Source organism: Globicephala melas, chromosome 2 (assembly GCF_963455315.2).
Source record: "Globicephala melas chromosome 2, mGloMel1.2, whole genome shotgun sequence".
NCBI classification, from domain to species: Eukaryota; Metazoa; Chordata; class Mammalia; order Artiodactyla; family Delphinidae; genus Globicephala; species Globicephala melas.
Genome location: NC_083315.2, coordinates 50,250,665 through 50,266,649, shown reverse-complemented (window position 1 = coordinate 50,266,649; position 15,985 = coordinate 50,250,665). Strand labels below are relative to the sequence as shown.

Genomic DNA, 15,985 nt, shown 5'->3' with positions numbered 1-15,985 from the left:
GGCTGGCCTTGGGGGGCAGCTTTGCAGCAGTCCTGGTTCCTTCCCAGGGAGATGCAGGAGCAGAGAGGGTTTGCTGAAGTCCAGGCAGTAGCTGTCAGCCTGCTTTTGCAGAATGGGCTGAGGTGGTGATTGTTACAAAGCACAGCTGATGGAGGCCCCAAGCCAAGCTCTGACCAAAACAACGTCCTCTCCCGGCTCACTCCTTAAATCACCAGGCTCACTGCCTTGAGATTTCCCAAGAATGTCCAAATCTCACTGCTATGTACATCTCCTACTTGGAACTCTCCCACCACCCTCTCCCCACCCCCTTCACTTTATATTCCTGGCACCTTTCCCATCTTCTGCAGCTGGTTTATTCACTGTCCAAAATACTGGCAAAAGAGTCCCCCCATTTTTTTCTCTAGTCTTGGTCTTTACAGCTATTGGAATTTTTATTTCTTGCCAACTAACATCAAGGCTTTGGGGACCATCTGTGTTTTTAATCCAGCTTCCTAAGCTTGTCCTTTCCTGACATAATTTGTGTCGCTGTCAGTGGGACATTTTGCCAAAAGACTGCAATGCAGAGAGTTCATCTCTAATGTGAGTTCTGGTACCCCATCAGGAGGCTTGTGTTTGGGGGATGGCTGAGGAGTAGGGTGGGGAGAAAAGGCTCCATTGATCTTGTGTGAAAAGCCAGCTCTGCACAGGAAGGATGGGGAGGTGAGTGGATCTTAGAAGCAGGAGTGCATTAGGGTCACCACACAGTGTCCACGCCCTGAGCATCAGGAAGGAAAGCAGCCCACCTCCTCCCAAGACCTTGGGGAGTGAAGTTATGTTCCTGTAATGGCTTTTTGCTTCCACAGTGAAACCCCCATACGTGTGCTTTTAACGTATCAGGTACTCACAGGGACAGTTTTTAAAAATCACAGTTTTCTGCACTTGAGCCTAAGTTCCATGTGTTACTTGGTGCTTTTCAGAGGAGGCCTTAACACTAGGACGGCGGCTGCCCTGCGGGGGCATTAGTAGCCCTGCAGCACTTTGATCCCGCGGCTGTGCCCTGCTTGCTCCTCGGAGCTCTTGGTGCAAGAACAGGAGGCAGAAACGCTGAAGTCACCCTGTCTCCGGGTGGTGAGCGGGTCTTAACCACTGTGGTGGCTTTATCTTCTGATCTACCTTCATTCAATAGAGCAGAGCAAAAAACCCAAAAGCGCTGCTGCTCAGCTGCCTCTTGCTCTTCCTTCCACCTGAATGCTGCCTGTCATCCAGGGAAAGGGCAGACCTGCTGTCTGTGATGCTGATCATCTGAGCAGACCTTCGTGCTTCCCTGCACTGTGCTGGGTCTGCCTGGGGCCCTTGGGACCCACCTGGCAGGAGCCGGTCCTACCCAACAGGAGCTCAGAGGGACTCGGCTTTCTCTCCGAATTTTCTCTCCGCTTTCCGGGTTCTCCCCCCAGCCTCTCTACCTTATGCTTTTCCTTGTTTTAAACATCTATCTGATGGTGTAATGTGCAGAAAGGGCACCTACCCTTGAGTATGTGGCTCCCAGCACAGCATTGCTCATCACGGTGGAGCGCATGTGCTGGGCATGCATGCAGGTGCGTGTTGGCTCCTGGTGCGTGTGTGACAGGGTGAGGGCCTGGTTTGCAGAGTGGCCATGCCATCCCCTTGCCCTGAGCAGCAGTAAGCTTCCACCTGCCCCCAGCCTCCCCAGTGCTCGGTGCTGTATGTCTTTTCCACTCTGACCGTTCTGGTGGGTGTGTAGTGGTATCTTGTTGAGGTTGTCCTGTGCGTTTCTTTCATAAGCAGTGAGGCTGAGCATCTGATTGTGTCTGTAGTTGCCACTTGGATATCCTTTCCTGTGACCTGCCTGTTCCAGTCATTTGGGTTTATGTCTAAACTCCTACTGTTGCAAGAAGGGGGACCCCTTCCAGGGCCCAAGAGTGGGCTCTTGTCTAACACTCGGAAATGAATTGTCCGAGGAATCACACATGTTGACAAAGCAAGAGACTTTATTGGGAAGGGGTGCCCAGGCGGAGAGCAGCAGGGTAAGAGAACCCAGGAGGACTGCTCTGCCACGTGGCTCGCAGTCTTGGGTTTTAGGGTGATGGGATTAGTTTCCGGGTTGTCTCTGGCCAATCATTCTGACTCAGGGTCCTTCCTGGTGGCACATGCATTGCTCAGCCAAGATGGATTCCAGCGAGAAGGATTCTGGGAGGTTGGCAGGACATATGGAATGGCATCTCCTCTCTCCTTCTGACCTTTCCCGAATTCTTCTGGATGGTGGTAGCTTGTTAGTTCTACATCCCTTACCAGGACCTCGTGTTGTAAGATAACTCATGCAGGTGGTTACTGTGGTGCCTGACCGGCGCAGGCACTGGTTTCTGGTTTCTGACAGTGGTTCTGACACTGTTCTGACACTGGTTTCTGACAGTGGTTCCCCTAACTGTAATTTGTTCATATTAAGAAAATCCTGATAGAGTACAAATAGAAATTGGGGATTGATATTGGAGAAGCATCTTGAAAATCCATCAAACCCCCCATGCCTGTCTCAGTGGGTGAGGCTGGCATTCCTCGCCTCACAGGAGCCAGTGGATAGCCCCCATCCCTAACCTGCTCCTGCTGCAACCAGGAGCACTTGTGAGTCACACTTTCTTATCTCCACCACTCACTTCCCCCCTGTGCGTCATTTAACATATTGGAGCTTTGGTTTCCTCATCTGAAGGATGCAGTGAGGATCCCTCTTCTGATTCTTTGTGCCGACTTAATGAGGTAACGGTTATGGAGAGCAGGCAGAGTGTAAGCCCTCTGGGCATATTAGTGTATGATCACTGTTAATGTGAAAGTGCCTCTGTTCTTACCTATGTCCTCAAGGATGAGATTTCAATATGCTGCCACCTCCCCTTGCATTTCCAAGGGTCCTCATGGAGCCTTGGAGCCCTTCCAGCCATTGTGGGAAAGGCTGAGCGTCGGTCATGGACCTACATCAGCTCTCAGAAACAGACGACTCTATTCTACCACCAATCCTATTATGGTAACCATCCTTCATTTTAGCCATGTCAAGCTTGGTTTCTGTTATTTTGGCCTTCCTAGGTGCTTTGTATTTTATCCACACTGTATAACTCAGGGTAAGTGAGAACCCCAGCCCTCTGCTCCTCAGACTTTGGGAGGGTGATCTCTCCTGCCTGTGTTTGCAGCCCCAACACAGCATCTCCTGAAGGCCCTGTGTCCATACAACTCAAGCTTGGTGCACTCACCTAGCATGGGTTCCTTGGTAAAGCTGGCCCCTCCTCCAAGTCTTCCCCCAGAACTTCTGTTCATAAGCTACTTGTGGACCTTCCTGTCAGACATGCCTTCCTCCTGCAAAGATTCTCTTCTGTCTTCTTTATGGCATGTATAGGGGGCCTCTTTCTGTGGTCTCAGCACCAGTGTATACCCAGGAGGCCCTCACTGGTGTCATGGTAACACTCAGATGGCCTATGTTATTGACACCATCTTAAGGAGTGAGTGGGCTGAGTGCAGGGTCCTGCCACAGATCAACATATTGAAACTGGGATGATTTGGGTAGAAAATCATGCTGCTTGTGGATTGTTTCTCCCTTTTCCCATGTTGTTCAAAATAGTGACCCAAAGGAAAACTAGAAAAATCAACTCTTTTGGTCTTTTTTTTGAACAGGGAAAGTTTAATGTAAAAAAGCATTAGCTATAACAGGTGATTGTAGTATTGGGGAATTAGCTGCTAAGATGTAAAGAACTCTAGAGACACAGGAAGAGCAGATACAGGAAGCAGCCCCTATCTTCAGGTCTGAGGCAGGGCACCCAAGGAAGGAACAAATACGGATGAGGGTGCCCCCCTCACACACACACCCAGGGCTGAAATTCCTTGGACTTGTGGGAGAGGGTACAACCAGGGCCCACTGGATGAGGGAGACGTTTGCAGAGGTGCTGCACTGGTGGAAATCTCTGGGAAGTCACACTTAGTGGTGTCAGGGAAAACCGTCCAAAGGAGAAACTGCATGTGAGACCAGGCTGAGAATTTTCCCAAAGTGTTGGTGTGCTCAGAAGCTGCCCTCGGAAGCTGCCTAGAGGGAGGTGGCATGCATCACAGGCCACAGGAGCCTACAGGGAGAAGTCACATATCAGAACCAGAGACAAAGCCTGTCCCTCCTCTAGGGTCTCTCTAGTAGCTGGTTCTGATAAAGCTTAGCATCATGCTGCTTGACTGGAGAGCTTTAATTCTTCATATGGCTTCAAGTTACCATCTAGTGTCCTTTCATTTGAACTTGAAGCATTTCTTTTAGGGCAGATCTGATGGTAAAAAACTTCCTCAACTTTTGCTTATCTGGGAATATCTTAATTTCTCCCTCACTTTTGAATGACAGTTTTGGCTGGGTATAGAACTCTTAGTTGATAGATTTTTTTTTCTTTGAGAACTTTGAATGTATCAACCCACTGACTTCTGGCCTCCAGGGTTTCTGATTAGAAATAGGCTTGTAATTTACTGAGGATCTCTTGTCTGTGATGTGTTGCTTCTCTCTTGCTGCTTTCAAGATTCTCTCTTTGTCCTTTGACAGTTTAATTATAGTGCATCTCAGTGAATTTATCCTATTTGAATTGTAGATTCATGTCTTTCTTCAAATTCAGGAAGTTTTAAGCCATCATTTCTTCAAATAAGCTCTCTGCTCCTTTTTTCTCCTTCTGAGACTCCCATAATGTGTATCTTAGTCCCCTTACTGGTTTCCCACAGATCCCCTCTGCTTACTTTTCTTTATTCTTTTTTCTTTTCATTCCCCAGATTCAATATTTCAATTCATAGGACAAATTCATAGAACAAATGTATATTCCTGATTTTTGTTTCTGCCTTCTCAAATCTGCTTTTGAACTCAACTGGTAAATTTTTCATTTCAGTTATTGTACTTCTCAACTTCAGAGGTTTTTTTCCTGTTTATAATTTCTATCTCTTTATTGATATTCTCACTCTTTCATGTATCATTTTCCTGTCTTTGTCTACGTCTTCCTTTAGCACTTTGAGCATCTTAAAGACTGTTGTTTTATAGTTTTTGTCTAGTAAGCCCAACCTCTGGGCTTCCTTCAGTTTCTACCAGTGTATTTTGTTCCTTTGAATGGGCCATACTTTCCTGTTTCTTTATATCCCTTATGATTGTTTTGTTAAAAACTGGACATTTGAATCTTACAATTTACCTCTGGAAATCAGCTTCTCCTCCTTCTTCCCGGATTTACCGTTTCTTTGCTACTGAAAAATTTCTCTGTGTTGGGGATCAAACTGAAGAAGTGTAAGGTCTTCTCTGGCCTTTTCTGAGCCTTCATCTCTTCTTGAGAAAACCTAGTGGCTTTCTAAATTTTCCCATATATGCAGTTGCTTCTGAATAACCTAATCCTTAAATATCTGGCTCCTAAAAGGAGAAAAAGAATTTTTTTTAAATGTATTGCTCACTGAAATTCCCTGGTAGGGGCTGCAGCTGGTAGGGATTGCCGCAGTGGTGGCCAGCCCTTATGCCCGTACCTCAGAAATCAAAAGCAGCACTGAGCAGTCAGAACACAGAACTCTGATATTTGGAGGACAAGGTCCTTATTGTCCACCCTGGCTCCAGCAAGCCACACCAGGAATGTAGGCACAGCTACCTGGCATGGGGCTGGGACATGGTGTACAGATAGCCACTACCACAGTCAAGGTTGAAATTGACCAAAATTAGCCGCAGCTTACCAGCCAAGCTTTCTCCTGGAGGCTACAAGCTTTTGGATAGACTCCAGAGTTTCAAAATAGTTACTTCAGGCAGTTTTTGCCAATACAGTTTTGGTACAGGTGGAGAGATTCTTGGTGCTTCCTACTCCACCATTTTCCCTGACATCACTTTGTCTTTTGATCCTTTTAAGATAAATTCTGATAATATAGTTCAATTCAGTCTAACTACTGTTTATTAAAGACCAGCCTGTGTAGGATTCTCTGCTTGAGGATGCAGAGGAATAAGAGGAAAACAGGAACTCAGCTGACTATTTCACAAGGTTGATGATAAGCAGCATAGCAGAGACCCAAGCCGGGTCAGGAGAGGTTCCAGGTAGGAAAGAAAAATAGGCTGCAGGATGGAGGTATCCTTAAGGATGGGCAGAGAGTTAGGGATCAGGGAGTGGGGAAGATGGGGCAGTGAGCCAGATGGGGGCTGAAAGGAGACTTGCCTGTGGGAGAAGATTGGACGTGGAGAAGAAAGAGGATAAGTTCAGGAGGGAAGCATCCTGAGGCACGTGTGGTATCTCATGGGCTGCCCCCTCTCAGGCGCACTTTCTGCTGGATCCAGGAGTTCTCTTATGTCACATCTAATCTACTCTCCACCTACCTGCTGTGAGACATAAAGGTAGTTGGTATATGAGGGTCAGTCAGACGTAAATCTGGAAAACTCAATTGATGGAGGAAATTAAAAAGGAAACTAAAAGCTTGATGACAATTCAGGAAGTTAATTACATGACATGTGCAAATCTCAGTCCATACCCTAAGGTGTGTAGGAAATGTAGCTTCCTTTATTTTTTTAGCAACACCCTAATTTGTAGTTTTGCACTCCATTCTAGTCCATGTTGGATTCCTCATCACTTCAGGAGTTTTTGCCCCATTTTCCCTGAGTCCGCATCTAAGTTTGGTTGAGGATGCATCTGGTTATTGTGATGTCTGTTGTATTCATCTCCTAGGGCTGCTGTAACAACCCTCTAACTGGTGGCATAAACAACAGATTTATTCTCCCAGTTCTGGAGGCTAGACGTCCAAAATCAAGGTTTGGAAGGGTTGGCTTCTTCTGAGGGCTGTAAGGGAGAATCTGGTGGTTTACTGGCAATCTTTGGCATTCCTTAGAGTGTAGAATCATCGCCCTAATCTCTGTCTTCATCTTCACATGGCGTTCTCCCTGTGGGTGTCTATCTCCAGATTTCCCCCTTTTATAATAACACCATTCACACTGAATTAGGAGCTCACCCTACTGTAGTATGGCCTCATCTTAACTAATTACACCTGCAGTGGTCCTATTTCCAAGTAAGGTCACAGTCTGATGCTCTGGAGGTTAGGACTTCAGCATATGAATTTTAGAAAGGACATAATTCAACCCACAACTTCTTACCATAGAGCATCTCTGCCTCACCCATTTCTTCTCTGGTCCCAGCCATGGGATGTGCAACTCGCCTGTTGCAGAAAAGATGTCCCTCCTGCTGGTCCACATGGTTCATCAGGGCCAGCCCCTCTCTGTTCCTTCTGCACCATGGTTTGTGGCACAGAAATACATTCATCTACCCACACTTGGCACTTGGGCCTGGGGCTCTTGGGGAGGTGGTCTGAGGCTCCACCTATCCGAGCATGCCATGCAGTCGTTTCCCTGAGCTCTAGCTGCCTCCCTGGTACTATGGGCAGGCAAACAAACAAAGGATCCCTCTCTTCTCAGATGTCTTAGAGAGGTTTTGCTGTTCCCTAACTTTGAGATCAAAACTCAGAACCCTCTGTGGAGCCCCTAGCGTATGTAATCTCTCAAGGCTGCCTCCACTCCCAGGTGGGAGAGGTGTTTGTTGTCTGGGGTGTATGAGGTGGGCATGGAGGTATGAGCAGCGCCTTTCCTCCTACTCCAGATGTTTCCTTGAACACATTTATGTAGACCAGGGGCTGGCAAGCTATGGCCCATGGGTCAAATCTGGCCCACCACTGGTTTTGTAAATAAAGTTTGATTGGCACATAGCCACACCCTTTTGTTTACACATTGTCTTTTGTTGCTTTTGGCCAGCAGTGGCAGAATTGAGTAGTTTCAACAGAGACTGCGTGGCCCACGAAGCCAATAAAATGGACTGTCTGGCCCTTTGCAGAGAAAGTTTGTGGATTCCTGGTGTAGATTATTGTGACACAAAAGCCTAAAGACTTTTGCCCCCTTCTGCTGTCATATCTCTTCCATAAGGCAATCATCATAGGGTGGTCTTACTGTCTGAACACAAGAAATGGCAGAGAGAGGAAAGGAAATATTCAAAATGAAATAGTTAGTGTATCAAAAAATGTCACCTTGCTAACAGGTGTGTACAGTTTGTGAAAAGTCATTGAGTGGAGCAGATGTGATTTGTGCTGAATTTCAATAAAAATGTGCCGGGGGAATGGTGCGAGGGGGTGGGGACAGTCTTACTCCATCGTGATGCTCTTGGCATCGTGGAGGTGAAGGGTACCATTGAGGTTGCCCAGGTCAGAGTCCTAAGAGGACATCCAGGGCCTCGTGGAAGAGCCGGGCAGAGACAGCGTCAGCCAGCTAGGCCAGGGTCCTGCTGCTCCTCCTTAGTGCCCCTCCCATGTGCAGACATGGCCAGAGAACACAACTGGGTGTCCAGCACTGGTTAAAGCCCCAGACTAAGCACAGAGCATCTAGGACCCAAGACCACAGCATGGAGCACGTGTGGTCTCACGCTTGCCAGGTAAAGGGTGCAAAACTGGGATCCGGCTGGTCTCTACCCAAAGCCCATGAACAAGTGAATTAGTCATTCTTATTCTTTTCATTACAGAGTAAATGAGAGCTATTTATTTACCCATCCTGAAACTTAGTGACCTCTGGAGTATAGCTAGGAGCCACTTAAAAGTCTTCATTTTGTAGGAGACAAAAAATCAAAAAACCCACACACACCAAAAATTCCCCTTGGGGTTTTCAGTGTTACAGATGGTCAAGTTGTAAGTTCAGATGAAAGACACAATTTGTGCGTCTTGGTGAACTGATTGATCCTCACTGTATTCTAATTCCAGATGACCTTGATTTACAGTTCTTGGATGCATTTTTCTGATGGCTCACTTAACATGTCATCATCGTGGGCCTGGGATTGCTGAGAGTTGGTGTGTAAGAGGAGAGGGGGATTGCTTTGGAAACTTCGCCTGCCCCTTCCCCCTCCGGAAAGAGAGGCCGAACCCCGAGCACCCCTGCTATTTCCGCAGCCTGTCTGGTTAACGCAGACCACTCTCTTCCTTCTAGCCCGGGGCCTGGAGGCACGCACTGCCTGGGCGCAAGTGTGGAGCACGCGGTCTGTGAGAACTTGCCCTGCCCCAAGGGCCTGCCCAGCTTCCGTGACCAGCAGTGCCAGATGCATGACCGGCTGAGCAGCAAGAAGAAGGGCCTGCTGACAGCAGTGGTGGTTGACGGTAAAGGCATATGGTGCATCCTTTCAGAGCGGCCTCCCTCCCCCGCTCCCCAAGACCATAAACACCTCCTAGGAAAACCCACAGGGCATCCCCACCCCCACAGTCCACCCAAGAGGACACTCCAGTCCTGCCCAGCTCAGCCGTGGAGCCACAGGGAGTTGAACTTGGATGACCCAGCTCTGAGATTTCCCAAAAGCAGCTGTGAGGCAGGCAGTGGACCAGATACCTCCTGCCCGCCCCCTACCCCCGTTCTGTTCATAGCAAGGCGGGTGTGCTGGCAGCCTGCCATCTAATACCCTGTGCTGCTGGGCCCAGGCCAGCGTTGAGGAGAGCGAGGCTCTGCAGGAGCAGGACAGCGGGTTTGTGTGTCTGCTGTTTCTCTTTCCAGTGGTGACGCTTTCTTGCATTTCTTTTCTTGGTTCATCTTGGGTTGGCTCTTACTCCTTGACTGGAGTGTTTGGGTAAAGTTTTTTTTTTTTTTTTTAACTTAGGTAACATTGGTTTATAACATTATGTAAATTTCATGTGTACAACACTATATTTTTCACTTGTGTATACACTACAGTATGCTCCCCACCAGCAGTTAAGTTTCCATCCATCACCATACAGTTGACTCTCTTTACCCTCCCCCTACCTCCCTTCCCCTCTGGTAACCACTACTCTGTTTATTGTATCTATGTGTTTGTATTTGTTTTGTTCCAGGACAGTTTACAACTTGGGGAAGATGATAATAAGCACAGGTCACATTTTCTTTCCCAGAGTTTTCTCCCAAATCAAGAGACTCTGCCCACTGGACATTACAAGCATTTCCAGTGGCTGATAAAATTCGAGGTGGGATATCAGGTCTATAGGATATGTGATGTTTGTTTATTGTCCATAAGGATCTCCCAGGGCCTAGTTCAGGGTTTTTTATGCTTAAAATTCTGTTCATCTTCAGGAAACAAGAGTGTGTTATAATGATGACAACATGGTCCCATTTATGGAGCATACCATGTGCCAGGCTCAAGTTAGCTCTGCTCATATCATCTCATTAAATATGCAAAACCACCCGTGCAGAAGGTGAGAGGTTACAGGTTACGTGACATGTCTAAGCTGCTGCATGAGGAGCAGGGAGGGAACTGAGCTCAGTTCCGGAGGAGCTGACTCAGAAGATAACCAGCTGGCTTCCAGTAAGACAGAAAGATTTCACGAGTGCTGAGTGAGGATGCTTCAATAAGAACTCAAGCAACTGGGCCTGATTTTTACACAGCCTCTGAAGTATTTTGCAGGAGGCAGAATACTTTGCAGGAGAATGAGGTTCCTGTGCCAGGACTTAGGTTTCTTCCCTGTGATCTGAAGAACCTCTGAAATATACACTCTGTTACAAGCTCAAGCGTGCATAACTGTGACGGGGGTAGACCCAGGCAGCACAGGGAATACTGGCCTCAGATCCGCAGCTTTTAACCCAACAACCTGACCCGTCACCTTCAAACTGACGTGGGATGTTCTAAACCAGAGCAGAGAATACCAGCCCACCCCGCCGCGGGCTCATTTTAAAGCATCGGGGAGCTCCCCCAGACGTTTTCCTTTTTTACAAAGACCACTACCTCTGGGAGCTGTGTGATTATAGCCACCCTGTTGCCTAACCAGCAGATTTCCAGGGAGATGGAGCCTTCACACCCTCGGCTTTCCCTGCAGACTAGGGAGAGGGAGACCCGTGCTCCCAAACAGGGGACAGGCAGCTGGAAGCTGGGGCTCACAAAAGAGCCTTGTGGCTCTGCCTGGGCATTCGTCTGATGCAGGAAGACATTTGAGGCTTCTAGACGTCCCAGGTGCACTCGGACCCCTAATCGGAAGGAAGATATTGCTGGCAGGGGCTGCCGTGTTTGCAGCGCAGTGGCAGGTTTTGATGAGAAGCAGCTTCATTTCCAAACCTTCAACCATCCCCAGACTACCAGATAAGGATGGTTTAGGTCCCCTGTCTGTCCTCTCCCACGTCTTGGGAGCAAGAAGAGGTCAGGTCTAAGACGGACTCACCCACTCTCATTTCCTCTCTGCCATGTGCAAGGCCTTGTTATTCTTTCCTTGGTCTCTTGCTCCAGTTTTCAGTTTTCCTGCCTCATTTATGCAATGCAGAAATCCCACTGAAATGTCTGTTTTTCCACAGATTTCTCCAAGTCCAGATTAAACTTCTATTTTACTTCTAACCACTTTTGGATCACTGAGCTCCTTGGTTCCTTATCATTACAGAGGCTGAGGCTGATGTCTGCCCAGATCCCCCTTACAGGAAGCCTCCAAGTACAGCTATTTGGGGAAGCTCATTGTGTTCAGAATGTGTTTTTACCCACTCGCTTTTTGCTTCTGCCAAAGCAATAAATAATTACAGCCAGAGTGCCACCACCTTTGATCTGAAAAGTGGAACCCTACTTGATAAGCACAGTAAGCACTCTGCCTTTGAAGGAGAGACCCCAAGTACAGGGCTTTGCAAGGGTAGCTTGACACATCCCCCTCTGGGGTGGAATTGTCATGACTTCTTGCATATTTGGTTTCATTTCCTTCTCAAATATAAACAGAAGCCAGCGGTTTTTTTGTTTTGTTTTGTTTTAAGGAGCGTTTCATGAGGATAAAAACAAAATAATAAATGCCCAATTCAGAAGGTAGGGGGAGAATAGAGATTATAAGTGTTCCTCTCACAACTCGGTTTATAAAAGGCACAATTCTAGCTCAGCCATGAGAGGAACGATTCCTGTGGTTGGGCTCTGGGCTCTTCTGAAGCCCATTATGACTGCCCTATTCATAGAGTTGCTATCGCTGTGGAATTCTTTGGCGAGTGACGCACAGTTCAAGAAAGGGGAAGCTATATTTTTTTCTTTTTCCTCTTATTGAAAAAAAAAAAAAAGGGAATTCTTGCAGAGGTAGATTTTCCAAGGGAGGGCTCAGGACCACAAATTCGTACCACCTCCAAAAGAAGACAAAGACTTTCCTTAGAAAATATTTCTAAGTGGAAAAGCCTTTAGACAGAAACCCATTGAGATGGCCTGTTGCCAAACCCACCCCCTTTCTGCTTTCCCTGTGGAATCTCATTTAGTGGAAGCCTTCAAGAGTTTAGTCCTCCCCGCCCAGGCCAGCAGGCCACGTGCCCATTGAAGTGTCAGAGGCCTTGGCAAAGGCTGTGTCTGGACGTGGAGGTGCTTTCCCAGCTCCCTCTCCCAGCTGCCTCTCCCCGACATGGTGGAACCCCCTCTGGGTCTGAGCCTCCCAAGGGATGGAAGATCTGATGGTCAGGGCTCTCTGACTCCAGCTTGACCACTCCAGCTAGAGCTGCTTAATGAAAAAGAGAGTGGTTGCAAAGATGCAGGATATCTCACAGGTCCCCAGGGCCGGGATGAAGGTCTGGGGCCAGGGCCTCTGAAGATGTCAGGACCTTCTCTCCGTGTTCACCACAGCCTGCGTTTGTGACCCATTTCTTCCTGCTCCTGCTACAGACTGACTTTCTCACAACTTGTCCGCGTACAGGCTGATGGGCAGCCCACTGCACCTTTTATGAAGTCTTCATCCTGTATTCAAATCCTTTGGGGCCAGATGTGGTTGGGAGTCCAGAGCATTTTAGGTGTTAGAAAAATAACAACATGCATCAAATATATATTATTTAATATCCCAGTGGGGTCCTGGGAAGCACCCCACAGTCAGACACACAGACATCTCTACCAGGCAACCCATGAACAGTCTCTAAGTGGGATACTGAGTACTACCAACAGTCTCACGTCAGTCAAGGCTAATTTTGCTGTCTAATGTATCTGCCAAATATGTTTAAAAAAAAAATGCTTGCAGTTTTCAGAGCTTTTGAATTTCTGAATTGTGGATGAGGAAGTGTAGACTTCTTAGAGACCCATCATCAACCATGAGCAGACAGAACCTCTCTATCTAATTTCAGTGCTGATTTCCCAGGAGAGAGAGACTGATTGGTCTAGCTGTGGTCAGGTGGCCATTCTTGGTCCAATCAACTGAGGCCCCATGAGGCCTACCTATGAGGTTGTGGTGGGGAGAAAGACTCTGATTGGCCCAGCCACAGTCATGTGGCCACTGCTGGTCCAATCAGCTGAGGCCTGGCTATGGGGTCATGGTGAGCAGCTTTGGGGGTAGGGAGCTGAGCAGCCTCCTCAGCGTGTATACCCCACAGAGAGCCAGGAAGGGCTGGGGTGAGCACCTGTGATGACCTCAACCTTAGTGTCTCCACCTTAGTAAGAGTTTGTAACCACTGGCAGAGAAAGAACAAGAGCACTAAGAGCCACAAGTATTGTCTGCACCATCCGCATCCTGGAGCACAGCGGGGGAGCCCTCCAAGCCCCCACCAAGCAGATGTGGTGGTGTGGCTCTTAAGACCCCAAGTCCATCTCACATTCCCTGTCTGTGGCTTCCCCATCCAAGTGTAAGTCCTGACGACAAGTGAACCAGTGAGAAGCTGGGACCCACCCCAAACAGTCAGCCTCAATCCGAATTTAATCTCAGCACACATCAGCCAGGCAAGAGGGATGTTCCAAGCTTCTTTCCTTAGAGTGTATGGTTGTATAACTTTTAAGAAGATTTGACCTCCTTCTGTACAACTGTGGATGTAGGAGTGTTGACACTGCCCAAAGCTGAAATCCAACACCTCATGTCATTTATCAGGAGATTAATTGCCCACCCAGGGCAGCTTGGAGGGGAATATTCAGAGAATTTCGAGAGGTTCTGAGCTGCCTCGAGTTTTATAAAGTTTATCCTGAGTTGCTTTGGGACATAGTGCTACACCTTCCTAGAGGTGTGAGGTGCCCTGAGTTCTGAGCAGAATCCTCAGGAAAGGAGATGGACAAATGGAGGGAGTTCCAGCTGAGCAGAGGAAGGAAGTATTACCTCTGGACTCTGTTGTGGGGCCTGGGGCTCCCAGACTACTGTAGCCACAGGGGATGGTGTCTGCAGGGGGGAGAGTGGAATACAGGTGGAGTTGAGTGTACCTTGTTGCCTGGGGTCATGGTCAGAATCCCCTCCATCTGAGGTTGGGACCACCTGCTTTGCAGAGTCTCTACTTCCCTGATGTTCACACCAAAGAGCCCAGAAAGGGATCTTCATCCCTTTCAAGTCTGGTCTTTCTAACTTACCTCAAAAGAGCCTCTACTTTTCTACCCAAATCCCATTTTCATCTCTGCCTAAATCAGAGTATACACTCATAAACATTCATAAAACTGGCGGTTTGTTTTCAGCAGCACCATTTTGCCCCCTTGGTATCTTTGACCCCCAGAGTTCTCCGTTCAGAAAGAAAACAGTGATGGTGGAAAGAAACCAGGATGGGACGAAGAGGCCAGGGTCTGGCTCTGCCAACTGAGGGACTCTGGGCAGCCATGCACGTTCTCTGAGCCTGTGCGCTCGTCTGTAAGATAGAATGATGACAGCACCCACCTGAAATGCGTAGACACTACTTAGCATGCTGCATGGCACCATCATCATTACTACTGCTACTGAATGAATCTCCTCAAAGCTCAGTGACTCCAGATATTGAGGCAGCACTTCAGTTTAAATGTAATCCATAGTTTTGAAACTGCTTTGTCCAAGGGATCCATCCTTACAGTGAAACACTAGAGGAAGCCCAGTATGTGGAGAAGGTATACCCATCCATTCAAGATGGGGGCTGTGTGCTGCCTCTGTCTCAGTGGCTCTCTGAGATGCTCAAAGGAAACCTCAGGGTCCTAAAGAGCACCTCCAAAATCTTGTCAAGTTAGCCTCCCAGAACCTGATCTCAGTTTACATTTCAGTCTCCCATAGTTCTCCTTTCACTGGCTACCATCTTGGGTTATTCCATCTAAATGGAGGGACAACTGCCCCCAGCTTGCCAGCTGGAGAAATGGATCATTCCTTCTAGTATGCCCTGTCGTCTGACAGCTCAGATCAGACCCATGAGCTTTTCACAGTCTGCCTCATTGGGGATTTGCCGTGTACTTGTCTATAAGACCACCAGGGCCTTGAAAGGCATGCATGACTCATCTTTCTTTCCCAAGCAGTGCCAAAAGAGTGCCTTGTGTGAGAGAGGGGCTCCATCCATGTTTGTTAAATGAATAAACAAATCATTGTTACTTTGCTTACCTGGGAATCTACCCTTCACAGCAGATTTTTCCCTCCACCGCTAACTGGAACAGCCAAGTTGAACATCTCCACTGTGCCCCTGTAGCTTCTTTCTAGTGTTCTAAGACAAGACTTATTTTGTTGATCATGTTGATCAGCAGCGCTCCATGGGAGAGGAGCTCTATGGAAAGCTGTTGACCACAGTGACAGTTTAGTGAATGTCCCCCTATCACAAAAGCTCCAGAACCTCGATAAGACAACATGTCTGCTCTGACAGGAACTCTCCAGCTAGGATGCCATGGTCTACTGAGGCCAAGTCAGCTCTAGAAGCCTTTTTTTTTTTCACCCCTGCCCTTGCTCACCTGAGACCACCAGAAGGACCCACTGGGGAAGTTTCATGGTGGAGACAAAGGGCCTTGCAGAGACAGCACAAAGATGTTGGTGTTTCTCTCTCTGAAAGTTCCTTTGCAAAATAATTGTATAAACCACATTAGAATTCGGTGACTGAGAGAAAGAGAGAAAAGGTGCATTTATCTTTCTCAGTTGTGTACAAAAGAACAAAATCCATTCATTTATTAAAAAATAAATAATCCTGAAGCTTTCCTACAAAGATCAATTACAAGGCAAGGCAGTCCCCTTTCACCACTACTTTTTCAACATCATACTGGAAGTCCTAGTTAATGCAATAAGACAAGAAAAGGAAATAAGAGGTACAGTAAGTCTCCTACATACAAACAAGTTCAGTTCTGAGAGCACGTTCATAAGTCCAATTTGTTTGTAAGTC

General features: G+C 47.6%; 1 protein-coding gene across 4 annotated transcripts in view; it reads left to right on the top strand.

Annotated features, from left to right (window-relative positions):
* Positions 1–15,985, top strand: part of ADAMTS17 (ADAM metallopeptidase with thrombospondin type 1 motif 17) — a 350,614-nt gene that overhangs the window by 223,539 nt on the left and 111,090 nt on the right. For all 4 annotated transcript variants that reach the window (XM_030873117.2, XM_030873118.3, XM_060293908.1 and 1 more), the window contains one exon: positions 8,963–9,129. In XM_030873117.2, coding sequence (XP_030728977.1) covers positions 8,963–9,129 — 167 coding nt within the window. The remainder of the gene's footprint in view (positions 1–8,962; positions 9,130–15,985) is intronic.